The sequence below is a fragment of the Fusarium musae genome, chromosome 1 (assembly GCF_019915245.1).
Source record: "Fusarium musae strain F31 chromosome 1, whole genome shotgun sequence".
NCBI classification, from domain to species: Eukaryota; Fungi; Ascomycota; class Sordariomycetes; order Hypocreales; family Nectriaceae; genus Fusarium; species Fusarium musae.
The window spans coordinates 1-15,814 of record NC_058387.1 but is presented as its reverse complement, the minus strand read 5'-3'; the positions used below and the strand labels follow the sequence as shown (position 1 = coordinate 15,814).

Genomic DNA, 15,814 nt, shown 5'->3' with positions numbered 1-15,814 from the left:
CACAGAACCCATTGTGACAGCTAAGGTTATGTCAGTTGAAAAGCATTGATGGTTTGGCAGGCGAATTGGGGGTTCATACCTAAATCTTTCTCAGTGACGACGAGCGGCACCATCATCAGGATTGTGCTGAGGTTGAACCCGAAACCGAAGCCCATGATAGCCTCGTAGCCATACTGGGCCGAGGCAATAGAGACTGATGATTTCAAGGAGCTATATAGGCCAACTCCTATTGTCTGCAGTGAACCTCCGAGGAAGAGCGTGTAGAGAGGAGGGACTCCCAGCTTGGAGACCAATATCCCGTTGATAGCAGTCGCCAATGGAGATAGGAGAAGTAGAGGCAGTGTACGAATGCCAGCGTTGATAGCTGATGTCATGTTGACCGTTTGGAATCTCTGCGGTATGTTGATAAGAGCAGCCATAAAGGGGAAACCTGTAAAGAACCCGTTTCTTCACAAAAGCCAAATTAGCCGACCGCGAACTTAGGATCGACTGGCTGTAGACTTACAAAAGTAGTCCCATAACAAACCTGTTGTGCACCAGGCTCCACGGGAACATGGGCTCACGGACGCCATGGCTCTTGGAAAGCAGTCGCTGCCAAAAAACAAAGGCAATCCACAAGACTCCAGAGAGTACAAAGGTTGATACAATAGCACCACTGCTCCACGAGTAGGCCACACCACCTTGCTCGAGTGCAAAGATGATGAGGATGGAGGCAGCCAATGACACAGCCATACCAACAAAATCAACCCGCTTCCACATTTGTTTCGATGCGAGGGAATGAAAGAATCGATCAGACTCCCCGTAGGGAAAGTTGAATGGGACCGAGAAGGCGAGAAGAACAGCCGCAAGCGCTCCCCCAGGGCCACTACCAGTGATCAGTCACTAAATGGTGCCTCCAAAGGCGTCTGAAGGAGAATAGAACTCACTTGAAGTAGAACACCCAACGCCATGTCGTGTGGTCTGTGATTGCTCCTCCAAGGATTGGGCCGAGGACACTTGAGAGGATAAAGGTTGACGACATGATAGAGATGTAGGTCGCGTACTTCTCTGGGGGCACCATGAGCGGTACCATGATTGTTGATAGAGAGTAGATACCGGAGCCTCCCATCCCCTGAAAAGCGCGGAATACGATCCTATAGGAAAGATGGGTGATGAGCACGCGCACGAGGATGGTACCAAGAGAGAAAATTGACATACAGAGGTACCATGGAGTCAGAAGCACCACATGCCATAGAGAAGACAGTAAATATCGTGATCGCAACCAATAGCATAAGTTTACAGCCAAATATGTCACTGAGCTTGGAATAGATGATGAGGAAACCTAAAACCCTTTAGTTCTCATACTGGCATTATACGACAGAGAGAACATACCGGTGTATGTTACCAAGTAGGATGTCACGATCCAACCGGCCATATTGAAGCCTTGGAGGGCATCGACGATTGAGACCAGAGCCGTGCTCACAATGGTAGTCTCCAACGTCGACAGCAATAAGCTCAAACACAGTCTATAACAATGGCAGTCAGCAGTGAATGAGGGCAACTGAGCGAAAATAACCTACGCTGATGTTAAAGCATGAAGCCTCCATCCAGTATGGTACACCTTTTGTTTGGTCGCATTCTCTGACGGACCAACTGCAACCTCAACATTCCTGTTATTGTCGCTCAAGACCGAGCCGTGGTTGACGGATGAAGCTTCGGCTTCGGTCACCGTGTCGGGGGGTGATCTACGTGCATCGCCAGCAGACGCCTCGTTGTTTGTCTTGACGGGAGTACCGGGCGGGGAGCCTTGAAGATGCTTTAATGGCAAATCTGGTGCCGTCGACATGGTGGGAAGGGAACTGTGCCAGAGAGAGTTCTAGAAGCTCAGCTGGTGTAAGAAAGAGAGAATACAGTCGAGGGCTCAGACTTTGCATTGGTGTGAGCAATACAGACAGGTAAACGGAACAAAGGAGAAAAGAGTGGGGGATGAATTTGTGGTCAGCTTTACGAGAAGAGACAACAACAAAGGTTTCAGCCTCAGGAAACAAGAAACAGACAGAAATTGCTAATTCCCGGGCTGCCTCCACTCTATGGTCTGTGCGTTTCCTGTGAAATCCAGGGGCTATAGCGCGGCGCGGGCGGGGGGATAGATAAGGAGCCTGATTACCCTGTATCTGTAAATAGTATATAGCATATCACTCTTGATTGGAGCGGTAAGCTACGCAAGATGGAGAGATTAGCTTTAAGATCTTTGGTTGAGTTTTGTGTTTACCTCATCATGAGCTTTTTAGTTCTGTTACTCACTTCTGCAATGACACTTCGGTTGCGATATTGACTTTTGCAGTTTTTTGATTCACCCCATCGGGGTAAAAAAGAAGTACGCCATTTTTGCACCAGTGTCTCACTCAGTGAGATGCATGATAAGTAAATCCCGGTCAAGGGGGACTTGCACATGTTTTACTGTTTGACCAACCTGGACTATTGCGTCTGAAGTACAGTTAGGTTTGGGTGTCTAGGTATTTTCTCCCCAGCGTTACAATCTTCCCTGTATAATATCTACAACTCCATGGTGGGAAACTACATCCTGAACTCCCCTGTAACTATCCGTTGATCAACCTAGACACAGAACGGCATCTGATTAGCTGGCTGGTGAGAGCCAAGACACTGAATTTAAGCATATATTTAGCCTTTGTAGATTTACATTAGATAAGGGACTGTATGAGTAGACCTTCCCCTATCTAGCAGACAAAGTTAGAATGGCACAATCGCCTCAGAGATAAGCATGCTTCAACTCTCATCGTCGATCAGCGAGAGAATTCGCTCATGGGCGAAAAAGATAGTGTCAATCTTTCCCGACATGACAGAAAACACTCGGCCGCGACGCGTGACTCGACAGCTGCGGTCATCATAGGCCCCTAGCGGTTTGGTCTTGACGGCAAGCTGTGGACCAATGTAACGGAAGGTCTCGAGGAACGTGGGGAGGTAGTGCATAATCTGTTCCTCCATAAGCGCCCGCTTGGCTGATATGGTTGCGGGGCTAACGTCGTCCCGTGCCGCCCGAGCTTCTGCTGCAGTCTTGAATTGTCCGAGAGGCGTGTGGGGAACGCTAGACAAGGTAAATAATCCCGGCACTTCAGTGGGGTAGACAGAAGCCAGGGGACCATCGACCAAGGTCACAGCCGGAAACTCGGGAGGCCCCTCGTAGTAGAGTAACAAGGTGGCCTCGTATATGACCTGTAGATCCAGGTCCATGTAATGCCCCCATGTTGCATCCACCACAAAGTCAAAGTGTTGGCCGTCGATCAAGACGCCATCGTCCACCTCTTGAATGCTCGAAACCTTTCGCCCAAGCTCAAGGGCACCTTTGAGTGCTCCCTCGAAGTAAGCACGGGCTTTGCTCAGCAGCAAAACCCTCTCCGGCACACACATAGTACCATCAACGTTGGTGATACGAATACCCGGAGGGGCCCCTTCAGTGAATGCCACCCCGCTTGAGGCCATGATGGCCTTGTAGGTATTGTAATCAAGCAGAGAATCCTGGGTGGGCACAGCGTAGATGTTGCAGGGCACAGTGCGGCTCAGCTCGGGGTAATGCTCGACGAAACGCAGAAAACCATCCCTTGACTGGTTACGCGTACCACTGTGACGAGCATAGTGGAAGCCCATATGCAGCCTGAACTGGTTATTGCCAGATGCTTCATGTAGTAGTCGCTTATGCTGTTCAAACAATTTAACGCGAAGGCCGAGAGCGCGAAGGGTTGCGGCGATGTGACAGCCATACCATCCACCACCGATGACGCCAAGACTGTGGGGGTTGGCAGAAGCGTCTTTCTCTATCTGTGTGTTTCCATTGGTACCGTTGCCATTACCATTGTGAAGTTCCTTTTCGAGGTTCGGCATATTGGTAGGTTTGGGTGTTTTGAAAAATGTCTTTCAGGATATTATTCTTTACGTCTGGCTTGACTCTAGAGGAACGGAATGAACCTCTCGGTATATATCTTGCACTGGTTACAATATGCAACCGTAAAGATAACAAAGGCGATTTCAAAGATCTCTGCAGACGTATCGAGTTTTAATATTTATGAATGGGATTATGACTCCTTTTTATCCTGTCCTCGCTCATTCACCCCGTCTTGAGTACATGAATTGAAGGCTTGATACAATCGTGGACTTCGTATATCTCCTAGACGACCGAAAAGTCCCCCTGGCTCGGGATGATGTATACTTCTTACAGGTCCTGGTGCTGGTGGTGGGCGGATAAGATTCTCCAGGGTCGGAATAAGATAGCCAGCACTATATACATATGCCTTGCAGAATACAACGGTGGGAGATGCAGCTCTATTGATAAGCAAACGCATATCGTATTGATGGAAACTTCGCGTAAGCATACTGCGTTTATCTGTCACATTGAGCTCTGCACTTCTGACTTGACAATTGACTTGGAGATATGTGCTCATGCCACGTAGCATCAGTACTTGAACAAGAAGGTGCTTATTCGAGCACTGGCCACCTCTTGGAGCGCAGCACGGGTTCCCAAATTACTATCTCTATACATCTTCTAAAGTCTCTTGATTCTTAGGTAAACTCAAACTTTCCATCACCTGAAGTTCCTAACCGCTTTGCCCTCCACGCCATGCGTATACTTTGCCTTCACGGAATGGGCACCAACAGCAAGGTAGGTAACCGTTGTATCAAGGCAATAAACACCCTGTTATGGCATAATCTAACACAGACTCTAGGTGCTCGAGATGCAGACGTGTACATAACATTCCTTCACACAGTTCAGTTGAGTACATGGATTGACTTCATTGTAGCTGCGCTCCGACATCAACTCAGCCATTCACAATCGCATATATACGAATATGTTGATGGTGGGGAGCCTATGCCGCCCGCTCCTGGTAAGTCATTGTGATATCTACTTACTCACTCTAGCCTCTTACACATAACATAGGAATAGAAGCCTTCATTGGTCGGGATGAGAGCCTTGCGTACTACCATCCACACTCGGCAAAGAGCATCCTGGCAGCCATTGACGACCTATGGGAGTACATTGCCGAGGAAGGTCCCTTTGAAGGTGTCTTGGGCTTCTCCCAAGGTGCATCTCTAGCTGCCATGATTATTGCTCGTGCCCGCCACTCCAACCCACCACCCTTTCAGTTCGCCATATTCTTCTGTGCAGGACTCCCTTACTGCGAGAAGTCTTTATCTGCCGGCGAGGTCAAGTTTCTGAGGGCTGAAGATACGAAAGGTCCAGTCATCCATGTACCAACAGCTCACATCTTTGGCAAAAAGGACCCCGATGTTAACGATAGTAAAGCAATGATTGAATTGTGCCACCCCTGGGGAAGAGTTCTTCTGGATCACGGAGCTGGACATGAGATCCCAAGAGTACCTGTTGAAATGGTGGATGACATGGCAAGGGCGGTAGAGAAGGTTGTTACCAAGGCAGTGATCGGTCAGTAGCTGTAAGTAGATTGATGCTTTGTGTTCAAAACCTTTGTGACTCATTCAGTGAAGCTTTATTTAACTGAAAACCTAGTCCTAATTATAACCGAATCTCCAACAGATAAGCTTTTCCGCCTAACGCCACCTAACCATCTAACTTTTTCCTTTACTACTTACCGCTTAACTTATTATTAGGGATAATAATAATTTATCCTCTCCTATAGGTCTATTATATTATATACCTAGGCCCGGTTTACTATTACTAATCAGATTGCGCTATTTTTATTATTTTACAGTACTACTCTTTATTTATAAGTAATATCTTTCTAGTAATTATATAAATTAGCGCTATAAATATATATATTAAAGGCAAAGTAGATAAGATTTATAAAAACTTTATCTTTAATATAGCTTTCTAAAATATTATTATAAAGACTCTTATAGCTATTATTATTACTAAGCTTTTAGTATTTCTTATAATATAGCCTTATAATATTATATAGTATAGGATATATTAAGAAATATAAAGGCAGTATAGGCTACTTACTAATTATCTATTATATAATTATAGTAAAAGTTATCTTAAGAGTATTATCTTAAGTTAATAGACTTACTTCTAATAGGTAGCTTACCTTATATATATTTTATATACTCTAACCTGATTATCCTTATAAATAAGTAGTAGCTACTTATTTATATACCTTTAGAGTTAATTATTAGACTATCTAGCTTTTTAGCTAAAAGCAAGACCTTAGGTGATTATAAGGGTAATAAGTATATTGCCTATATATATTTATTAGTGTCCTTTACCTTTATGGCCTGGGGGCTGAAGCCTCTTTTAAAACCCGAACCTTACTGCAGTAAGTAGATTGATAAGAAGAGCTTAAATACACGAGATAAATCATAGCCGCACCATATCAACAGCTTCCCTAGTAATCCATGAAATTAGACCCAATAGAATGAAAAATAAAAGCGTTATGTCGATGTTGTTGAGCTTGATCCAAGACATTCGCACATCAGGTGTCTGAAGGTGCATAGGACGCAGTTCTTTGCCTCGTGGATACACATCTTTTGGGTTTGAAGCTTGCGAATAGCCCTTCTTACTGTTGGCGGATGCTTGAAGATCTAGAAGTGAATTCTCAAATCTACCGTCCCAGTCATATAGATGCTCCTCAATTAGATTAGCAGCAAAATGCTTCTTCCGCGATCCCACCATGCCAATTCTCTGCATACGCTTAACGTTTCTCTGGAACGACTCTTTGTCAGACAAGAGTATGGTTCTGATGGCAACTGTCAAGGAAGCTGCATCGAAAGTTTCTTTGTCTAGACGAACTGCAACGCCTGATCGTTCAAGTCTCAGTGTGGTAACCATCTGGTCCCCAAATATGCCCATTGCAACCATAGGGACGCCATGGAAGATGGATTCATTGACAGATGAAGGTCCAGCGTGTGTGACGAAAATGACTGTAGAATCATGTTCGAGGACAGAACGCTGCGGTACCCAGGTAGCAAAGTGCCACGCCCGATCTTGATTCTTGAACAGCTGATCAATGGTCAGATGAGACAGATGTGACGATGGGACTTGAATACTGGTATCAAGTCGACCACGACTTCTGGCACTGAGCGCCCAGACAATGCCGTCGATCACGCCGGAAGAAATGGCATCAGCGAGACCGTTGATGATTCTGAAGATCTTCCCGTCATCAAGGATAACATGAGTCCCAAACGCAACTAAAGCGACCTTTTGATGCGTCTCAACAAAGGTCTTGATATCTCCATCGAGAGAGGGATATGAATCGGCCAAGATAGGGCCTACAGCATGAACCAGAGGTGGAGTGTCTCGTGGTGTTTCCATGCCATAGAAGTTGTTCAGAAACACAAGGTAGTCTGGCTTGGAAAGTTTAGGCCGAGGTGCGACTCCTTCTTTTCGGCGCATTGCCTTGGTCCAGAAGATCCAGTGAAGAAAGAATGGCGCAGAGCGAAGCAAAAAAGTCATCTCAAACAACCTGTCATAAATGCTTGCGTGCTCGCTGGTCAAGCATCTCTGCTGCATGCCAGGCTGACCCGGAATGTACTTCTGAGGCATCATCAACCACGGCATTTGGGGCCACATGACTGCGTGAGGGAGCCGAAACTCATTGCAGACATCCAGAGCCGCTTCAACGTGGAAGTCGGAGAAAATAAAATCAGGTTTGGTGGTCGTGATTACATCCTTCAGACCACGATAGGTAAAAGGCCAGAAGGCGTCAAATGCCATTTTGCCTTTGACAATATCCCTTTTTCCTTGGGCAGTGTTCCAGTTCCAGCGCGAGAAGAGGATGTAATGTTTTTCATCTTCCTCGGCAGAGATTTCTGGTCCAACTACGTGAACCTTTTGCACAAAAGGATAATTGTCAACCAGATTCTCTCTGCCCTTGAGTGTTGCAAAGTCAATTGTGTGACCTCTAGCTGCCAAGATGGAGCATATTTCCAGAATTGGTGCTGCCTGTGAGTTAACATCTTTTTTTATCAACACCAAAGTGATTTGCGTACCTGAATTGGTTGACCCTCCCACGGTGACAACAACGAGAATATTGGCTTTAGGCAACGACATGCTGATGGCTTTCCTGTGGTACAAATGAACATATAATGAAGTTTGCAAACTCTGGGCTGGATATAGAGATGGGCTTGTCGAGGTACCCGTTATCCTTGAGTTTGAAAATTGCCTTTGGTTGCCGTCAGTCACATGTCTTGACTACAGCCGTCACATCGAGATGCGGAAGCAGATTCCCACGAATGAGCCATGAGCATGGCTCGTGTGAGAACGCAATGTTATCTTACTGCATCCGTGCATCGTGATCGACAACTCCAAACTCAAACAGATAAGCGCCAAAATGTGATATGCGTGATATATGCAATGGCACGTATCGCGTACGAACCAGTGTTGCAGTGCATGTTGGTCAGCATTTGTGGGCTGATATTTTCTGGCCCTACGGTGTATTGATTACGTGGTTGCAGTGGACTTGCAGCCCTACCCCCGGCGAATCTTTCCAAAGACTGTTACAGCTATTCAATTTTGACTCATTTGAGAAGTGGTATCTTTTGCCAGATGCAAGTAATGGTCAAAACCACTCTGACCACCTGCCTATCTGGTCCGGGCTAAACCCACAAATGGGACTTTGGCTCCAAGGCATGCATTGCATATGGGATGGCAGAACTCGAGAAACATGTCTGAAATACCTGGCGGATATGTAAATATACGAATATTCATTGATGAGAGCCGTGATGGTTTCTGTATTGTCACTTAAATAATTGTCAACATGGCTATCTTGACCTGAGAAGGATCTGCCCCTCCAAGTAACGACATGACACCAGGTGATAAGAGATATTTCTGAAAAGTGGCCGAATCAGAGTGTAAGAAACTATCCGCGGAGATATTGTAACTGAGATTGACGATACCTTCTCAAAGTTGCGTGAGACGGAATAACCTCTCAGGAGCTATTAGGCTGTTTGTCTTGCATGCAATCCTTGATAACGACATTGGGGATAGCCTCAATACCACTCAAGCTTTGACAACTCATCAACGCCACTGCAGATGAACATGATGGACATGATAATCGGTAATCGTTCAGTGAATACTCACCCCCACGGTGAATTGGATACCTGATCGATCCAACAGGCACTATCTGGCGAGCTGTTGGATGTAGTTACGATGAGGGGTGAGGGCAAGAGGGGTAGGGGAAACTCACGCATTGTGTCTGAGCATAAGCCTATAATAACTCTGCAACGCCTATTATTAGCCATGTGACAAACTTCAAGTATCTCAACCCCATTTCCGTTTACCCAATTATTCAACATTACTGCATTATTGTTTCTGAATCAACCTTAAATCTAGCTATGGAGCCCATTGCTGTTATTGGCCTTGATCTCAAGTTCCCCGGCGATGCTACGGACGCCGATGGGTTCTGGGACATGCTGGTGACTGGCCGCTCAGCGTGCACAGATATTCCAGACGATCGTTTCAAAGTCTCGTCATTTTACCACCCGGACCCAGAGCGTTCGGGTTCGGTCAGTATTCCTAATCATTTGTGATGTCTTAGCAAAGAACATACTAATCAGCATCGCAGCTTAATGTCACCAGGGCGCATTTTCTGAAGGGTGATATAGCGGCGTTCGATGCCCCCTTTTTCTCTATTACACCTGCGGAAGCGGGTGGCATGGATCCTCAGCAGCGTGGTCTGCTTGAGAATACCTACCGTGCTCTCGAAAACGGTATGAACTTTGCATTCTTTGACCACCAAGAATCTGGATCTGACTCTATCATAGCGGGATGTCCAATGGAAAAAGTTCTTGGAACAAACACTGGTGTTTTCATCGGTTGTTTCACTCGTGAATACGAAGCCATCATGTTCAAGGAGACAGAAATACAGCAGCGCTACTTTGCTACTGGCACTGGAACAACCATGCTTGCCAATCGACTGAGCTATTTTTATGACCTTCATGGTCCGAGCATAAGTCTTGACACAGCGTGCTCCAGCAGTCTCAACGCCTGCCACCTCGCTTGTAACAGCCTACGGTTAGGCGAGTGTGATATGGCACTAGCAGCTGGCTGTAACCTGTTCTACAACCCCGATACCATCATCCCACTCACAGCCCTTGGCTTTCTATCTCCCGATGGGAGATGTTACAGCTTTGATGAACGAGCCAACGGATACTCACGTGGTGAGGGATTTGGAATGGTTGTGCTGAAGAGGCTGAGTGACGCTATTCGAGATGGCGACTGTATTCGTGCCATCGTTAGAGGCTCTTCAAGCAACCAGGACGGCAACTCACCTGGTATCACACAGCCCACTCGACAGGCACAAGTTGACTTGATCAACGCCGCGTATCGATCAGCTGGTCTATCCAAGACGCAGACACGCTTCTTTGAGGCTCACGGTACCGGGACTCCTGTGGGTGACCCCATTGAAGCCAGTGCTATCAGTGGCGCTTTCTCAGAGTATCGCTCCGAGCAGGAGCCAATGGTTGTTGGCGCAGTCAAAACAAACATCGGCCATCTTGAAGGTTCGGCTGGGATTGCAGGTCTCATCAAGGCTATTATGGTCCTTGAGAAAGGCATAATACCTCCCAACATGGGCTTCCAAACCCCCAACCCCAAGATTCCTGTTCATGATTGGCACCTCAAGTTCCCTACCAAGCCTGAAGCTTGGCCTACTAAAGGACTCAGGCGAGCTTCGATCAATGCCTTTGGTTATGGTGGAAGCAATGCCCACATCATCATCGATGATGCCTATCACTATCTCCTCGAACACGGTTTGAAAGGCAAACACCAAACCATTGAGTACCCCCCGGTCGAGGGTTTAAAGTCTTCCATCAATGGAACCAATGGTACCAATGGTCACTCTAACGGCATCAATGGCCACACCAACGGTCATCAGTCTGCTTCTAGCTCCAGTGACGACGAGTATATCTTGGTCAAGCGCTTTAAAGGTCATGCCCCTCCCAGTCGCTCATTCTTCTTTTCCACCTTCGACGAAGCTGGAGCAGCCCGCATGGCACAAGCATACAAGGAGTTCCTTGCTTCCACTAGCAGATCAAAAGTTGCTGGGTCTGAGGAAGAACAGCGCTTCTTGAGTGACCTTTCTTACACTCTCATCAACCACCGCACATCCTTCCCTTGGCGGTTCTCTATAGTCACCGACAGCATCGCGGCTTTGGCCGGTAAATTGGCGGCTAGCCCCTCACCTGTTAGAGCCACTGCAGATCCTAAGCTTGGATTTGTCTTTACAGGACAGGGTGCCCAGTGGTACGCCATGGGTAGAGAATTGCTCTCTGCTTATCCGACATTCAGCACATCCATCTTTGCTGCAGACTTGTATTTGCGAGAGCTCGGATGCCCATGGTCCCTTGTTGGCGAATTGCTCCAGAACCAGGACAAGTCACGCATCGATGATCCTGCATTGAGTCAACCAATCTGCACAGCCTTGCAGGTGGCTCTTGTTGACCTCCTCGCCAGCTGGGGTATCAAGCCCGCTGCAGTGGTTGGCCATTCATCGGGTGAGATTGGTGCTGCCTATGCTACAGGTGCCATCTCGCAGGAGTCGGCCTGGAAGCTAGCATTCTATCGCGGTGCTCTGTCCTCTCGGCTGGCCAAGTCTCCCAATCATACCAACGGGGCTATGCTCTCAGTGGCCATGAGCTCATCAGATGCCATGACCTATCTTGAGGAACACGTTGGCAGCGCCGCTGGTAGAGACATCGTCGTTGCCTGTATCAACAGCCCTCGAAATGTGACGCTTAGCGGCAGTGCAGCATACATTGACAAGATCAAGGCTGCTGCAGACCGTGATGGTATTTTTGCCCGCAAGCTCAAGGTTGATAACGGTTACCATTCACCTCTGATGGCCACCATCGCCGAAGAATACAGAAGCGCAATTGGTGACCTCGAGGCCGGAACCAACATCTCACCAGGCCAGGTTACTCCAGTTTTTTACTCGTCCCTGGGAGGAACAGTTAGCTCTGTCTCTGCCCTTCAGAACCCCGATCACTGGGTTGATAACCTGGTTTCGCCGGTCCAATTCTCTAAAGCCTTCTCGCTCATGTGCTCCAATGCCAGCTCCAGCGCACCAGTTAGGAAGCTTGGGTCCTCGGCCAAAGCAACCGTCAAGCCCCCAAAGATTACTCATGTACTCGAGATTGGTCCTCATGCGGCCCTGCGTGGCCCCATTCGTGAGATCATGGAGTTGACACCAGAAGTGAGTGGTATTGGATACGAGTCAGTGCTTCGTCGCGGTGCTTCTGCGGTTGACACTGCTTTGAGTGCCGCCAATTGGCTTTGGTGTCGGGGTTACGAAGTGGACATGTCTGATGCCAGTATATCAAAAGACAGTTCCCTTGTGGTCAACGCACCAGGATATCCTTTCAACCATTCCAACATCTATTGGAATGAGAGCCGTATCAGTAAAGGATATCGCTTCCGCCCTGCTATGCGACATGAACTATTTGGTGCGCCAGTGCCAGATTGGGACCCAGCCAATGCTGTGTGGCGTAACTACATGCGTCTTTCAGAGAATCCTTGGGTGAAACATCATCGAATCACCGGTGCTACCATCTATCCCGCGGCAGGAATGCTCGTCATGGCCATAGAGGCCAGTCGACAGATGGCAGACATAACTAGGGTAGTCAAGGGCTTCCGCATTCTTGACGCTCGCTTCAATGTTGCTCTTCGCGTTCCAGCGACGCAGAATGGTCTCGAAACGCACTTTTATATGCAGCCCTCAAGGGATCACCCAGATACTGTGGCGAGGACTGTAAGGAAATTCTCCCTGAGCAGTTATGAGGGCGGTGAGTGGCGTGAGCACTGCCACGGCCTGGTCGTCACTGAGTACGAGCAACCTTATACTGTCGTGGACGACGGAAGAGAAGACTTCGAGTTCCAAGAAGCATGTAAGAATAGGCTCGCGGACGTGGAAAAGGCCTCAAAAGTTGAGACCTCATTCCGACAGCTCTATGAGCATTTGTCGACTGTTGGTCTTGACTTTGGCGCTACTTTCCAAACCCTCCGCGACATTCGCTGCGGTGACATTGGCGAAGCTGTGGCTACAGTGGAGAGGCAAGACCTCGAGAGCCTGATGCCTCTAGGCTATCTGCAAGACCATCTCATTCACCCCACCGTGCTGGATGGTATACTCCAGAGTATCATTGTCAGTTTGACAAAAGGTGGCCGTGAGATTGACCAGGTCATGGTTCCCTCCGAAATCGGCGACCTCTGGGTATCTGCCGATCCCTCAACATCCAAGTTCGATACTGTTCGAGTCTCTTGCTCAGGTAAATTCCTTGGCATTAGGCAAGCTGAGGCGCGCATCGTTGGTATGGATGTTGATACTGGCAAGGCCGTTTGTACTGTGGACAACTTTGTCATCACTACTGTCGCACGAAGCGAAGGCGCTTCCTCGTCTGACGCTGCAAGAAGACTCTGCTTCAACCTTGATTACAAGGTAGACCCAGTTCTTCTAGACCAAGAGACGGCAGACAAGACACTTCAGCCTGATGCAAAATGTGGTGCTACACCTCAACAGGCACAGTTGATCCAGGAGGTGGAGATGATGTGTTTCTTGTACATCAAACGCTTCTGGGACAGAATATATGATGCGAACCGCGACGCCAAGTCCGTTCCATATCACAAGAAGTATATCGCCTGGATCAAGCACCAACTGCAGAAATATGACGCTGGCCTTATCCCGCATGCCATGCCTGAATGGCGTGAACGAGCGGCTGATGATGAGTACATCAGCCGAATGGAGACCAAGCTACTCACAGAAGGCTCAGCTGAGGGAAAGCTAGTCGTCAATGTTGGACGAGAACTCCCCAATATCCTCGCTGGCAAGTCTGATGCTCTGGAGCTCCTCTTCAAAGATAAACTAGTCGAGAACGTTTACCGCTCCGGAGTCGGGGCTGAGATTGGTTATGACCGCATGGTGGCTTACATCGATGCTCTGGCGCATAAGAACCCAGCTCTCCGTGTTCTTGAGGTTGGTGCCGGAACAGGTGGCGCCACAAGACCTATCCTCAAGTGTCTCACGACACAAGGTAATGGCGAGATTGGCACGCCACGGTTTAGCCACTATGCATTTACAGATGTATCGATTGGATTCTTTGAGAACGCTCGAGAAATGTTCAAGGATAGTGCTGCACGCATGAGCTTCCGCGCTCTCAATATTGAGGACGACTTAGAACAACAAGGTTTCTCGGGGCCAGCAGAACAGTACGACGTCATCTGCGCTGCCAATGTCATCCATGCAACCAAGAACCTTGAGGCGACCTTATCCAACGCGAAGAAGTTGCTCAAGCCTGGAGGCAAGCTCATCTTATATGAGATGACAAACACTGGCATGATACGAACCGGCTTCGCCTTTGGTCTACTACCAGGTTGGTGGTTATCGGTTGAGGACTTCCGCCAATTCACACCACTGGCTGCTCCAAGTGACTGGTCCAGATCGCTCAAGGCCAGTGGGTTCAGTGGTATTGATCTGCACATTTATGATTTTCCAGATCACAGGCATCAGATGGTCAGTGTCCTCATCTGCACAGCTCTTGGTGATGGAAGTGAAGAGAATGTACCAGCCACTTCCTACTCCTCGTCACCCATCAAGATCATCACTTGCGGTACAGGATCCACCTCAGCTACCCAAGAGAGCCTTGCTACAGCTCTTGAGGAGCGAGCTACCAGCCTCGGTACTAGCATTGATGTTGCCAAACTGTACGATGCTGTGGCAGATCTTAAGGATCTGCAGCAAACCCGTTGCATCTTCCTGGGGGACATCAAGTCCGACTTTCTGGAACATGTTCATGATGATGATTACGAAGCTTTCCAGAAGCTGATCAGTTCCACCAAGACGTTGCTCTGGGTCAACCAGGGAGGCGGCCCTTCACCCAAGAACCCTAGCGCTGACATGGTGACTGGTTTCGCTCGTTGCATGCGTGCTGAGAACCCAGGACTAAACTTTGTCACCTTGTCCGTCGATGACCTGGATTCCTTAGACAAAACCAGCTCCATCATCTTGCGAATCCTGAGTTCAGGAGGTGGAAATGAGAACACCTTCTTCGAAAAGGACGGCGCTGTCTATATTCCACGCATCACCGAAGCCAACACAGTCAACCATCTGATCGCCGCCAAGACCAAGGGCGAGTCAGCCAGGTCAGAGACATGGCAGGATGCTAGCAACGACAGAGCTTTGACTCTACAGTGTGCTGTGCCTGGTCTCCTCGATAGTCTTCAGTTCCAAGATGATGAGCTATATGAAATGCCCCTCGGACCTTGTGATGTCGAGGTACGCGTTCACGCTACTGGCCTCAACCTCCTTGATGTCATGATCGCTCTCGGTCAGGTCATTGGCGAAGCATTTGGGCAAGAGTGCGCTGGTGTAGTGACTCGTGTAGGAACAGATGTGGATCGTGTCTGTGGTCTCCTTAGAGGAACTTTCAAGACCTTTGCACGGGGCTCTCAATGGCAGTTCGCCAAGATTTCCTCAGGCATCGATTATGCGGTTGCAGCGGCAGTACCAGTTGTTTACACCACCGCCTACTACGGACTTCATGATATCGCGCGCCTGCAAGCTGGAGAGAGCATCCTAATTCACTGGGGTGCTGGTGGTGTTGGGCAGGCTGCTATCCAACTGGCCAAGGCGGCTGGAGCTGAGGTGTTTGTCACTGTGGGTTCCATTGAGAAGCGAGACTTTGTGCATGAGCACCACGGTATTCCTCTGCACCATGTACTGTCAAGTCGTGACCTGAGCTTTGTACATGGTATCAAGAGATTAGGGTTAGGGTTAGGGTTAGGGTTAGGGTTAGGGTTAGGGTTAGGGTTAGGGTTAGGGTTAGGGTTAGGGTTAGGGTTAGGGTTAGGGTTAGG

General features: G+C 48.3%; 6 protein-coding genes across 6 annotated transcripts; 2 read left to right on the top strand and 4 right to left on the bottom strand.

The window, feature by feature from the left end:
• Positions 1-26: 26 nt before the first annotated feature.
• J7337_000006 (uncharacterized protein) lies at positions 27-759 on the bottom strand (the record flags this gene model as incomplete). The annotated part of the gene is made up of 2 exons (XM_044817772.1): positions 27-447; positions 506-759. 2 exons carry the CDS (start codon positions 757-759, stop codon positions 27-29), a joined length of 675 nt encoding a protein of 224 aa, XP_044685474.1.
• A 163-nt stretch (positions 760-922) lies between these two features.
• Positions 923-1,825, bottom strand: J7337_000005 (uncharacterized protein; the record flags this gene model as incomplete). Its single annotated transcript, XM_044817771.1, has 4 exons — positions 923-1,133; positions 1,198-1,321; positions 1,372-1,505; positions 1,560-1,825. The coding sequence occupies 4 exons, from the start codon at positions 1,823-1,825 to the stop codon at positions 923-925; spliced, it is 735 nt and encodes a 244-aa protein (XP_044685473.1).
• A 941-nt stretch (positions 1,826-2,766) lies between these two features.
• J7337_000004 (uncharacterized protein) lies at positions 2,767-3,879 on the bottom strand (the record flags this gene model as incomplete). Its single annotated transcript, XM_044817770.1, has 1 exon — positions 2,767-3,879. The coding sequence occupies one exon, from the start codon at positions 3,877-3,879 to the stop codon at positions 2,767-2,769; it is 1,113 nt and encodes a 370-aa protein (XP_044685472.1).
• A 733-nt stretch (positions 3,880-4,612) lies between these two features.
• J7337_000003 (uncharacterized protein) lies at positions 4,613-5,442 on the top strand (the record flags this gene model as incomplete). The annotated part of the gene is made up of 3 exons (XM_044817769.1): positions 4,613-4,654; positions 4,712-4,877; positions 4,931-5,442. 3 exons carry the CDS (start codon positions 4,613-4,615, stop codon positions 5,440-5,442), a joined length of 720 nt encoding a protein of 239 aa, XP_044685471.1.
• An 883-nt stretch (positions 5,443-6,325) lies between these two features.
• J7337_000002 (uncharacterized protein) lies at positions 6,326-8,017 on the bottom strand (the record flags this gene model as incomplete). Its single annotated transcript, XM_044817768.1, has 2 exons — positions 6,326-7,872; positions 7,957-8,017. The coding sequence occupies 2 exons, from the start codon at positions 8,015-8,017 to the stop codon at positions 6,326-6,328; spliced, it is 1,608 nt and encodes a 535-aa protein (XP_044685470.1).
• Positions 8,018-9,300: 1,283 nt separating this feature from the next.
• On the top strand, positions 9,301-15,724 carry J7337_000001 (Type I Iterative PKS; the record flags this gene model as incomplete). The annotated part of the gene is made up of 2 exons (XM_044817767.1): positions 9,301-9,471; positions 9,531-15,724. Coding segments are annotated over 2 exons (6,365 nt in total), but the record flags the coding sequence as incomplete, so codon positions are not given.
• Positions 15,725-15,814: the final 90 nt, after the last annotated feature.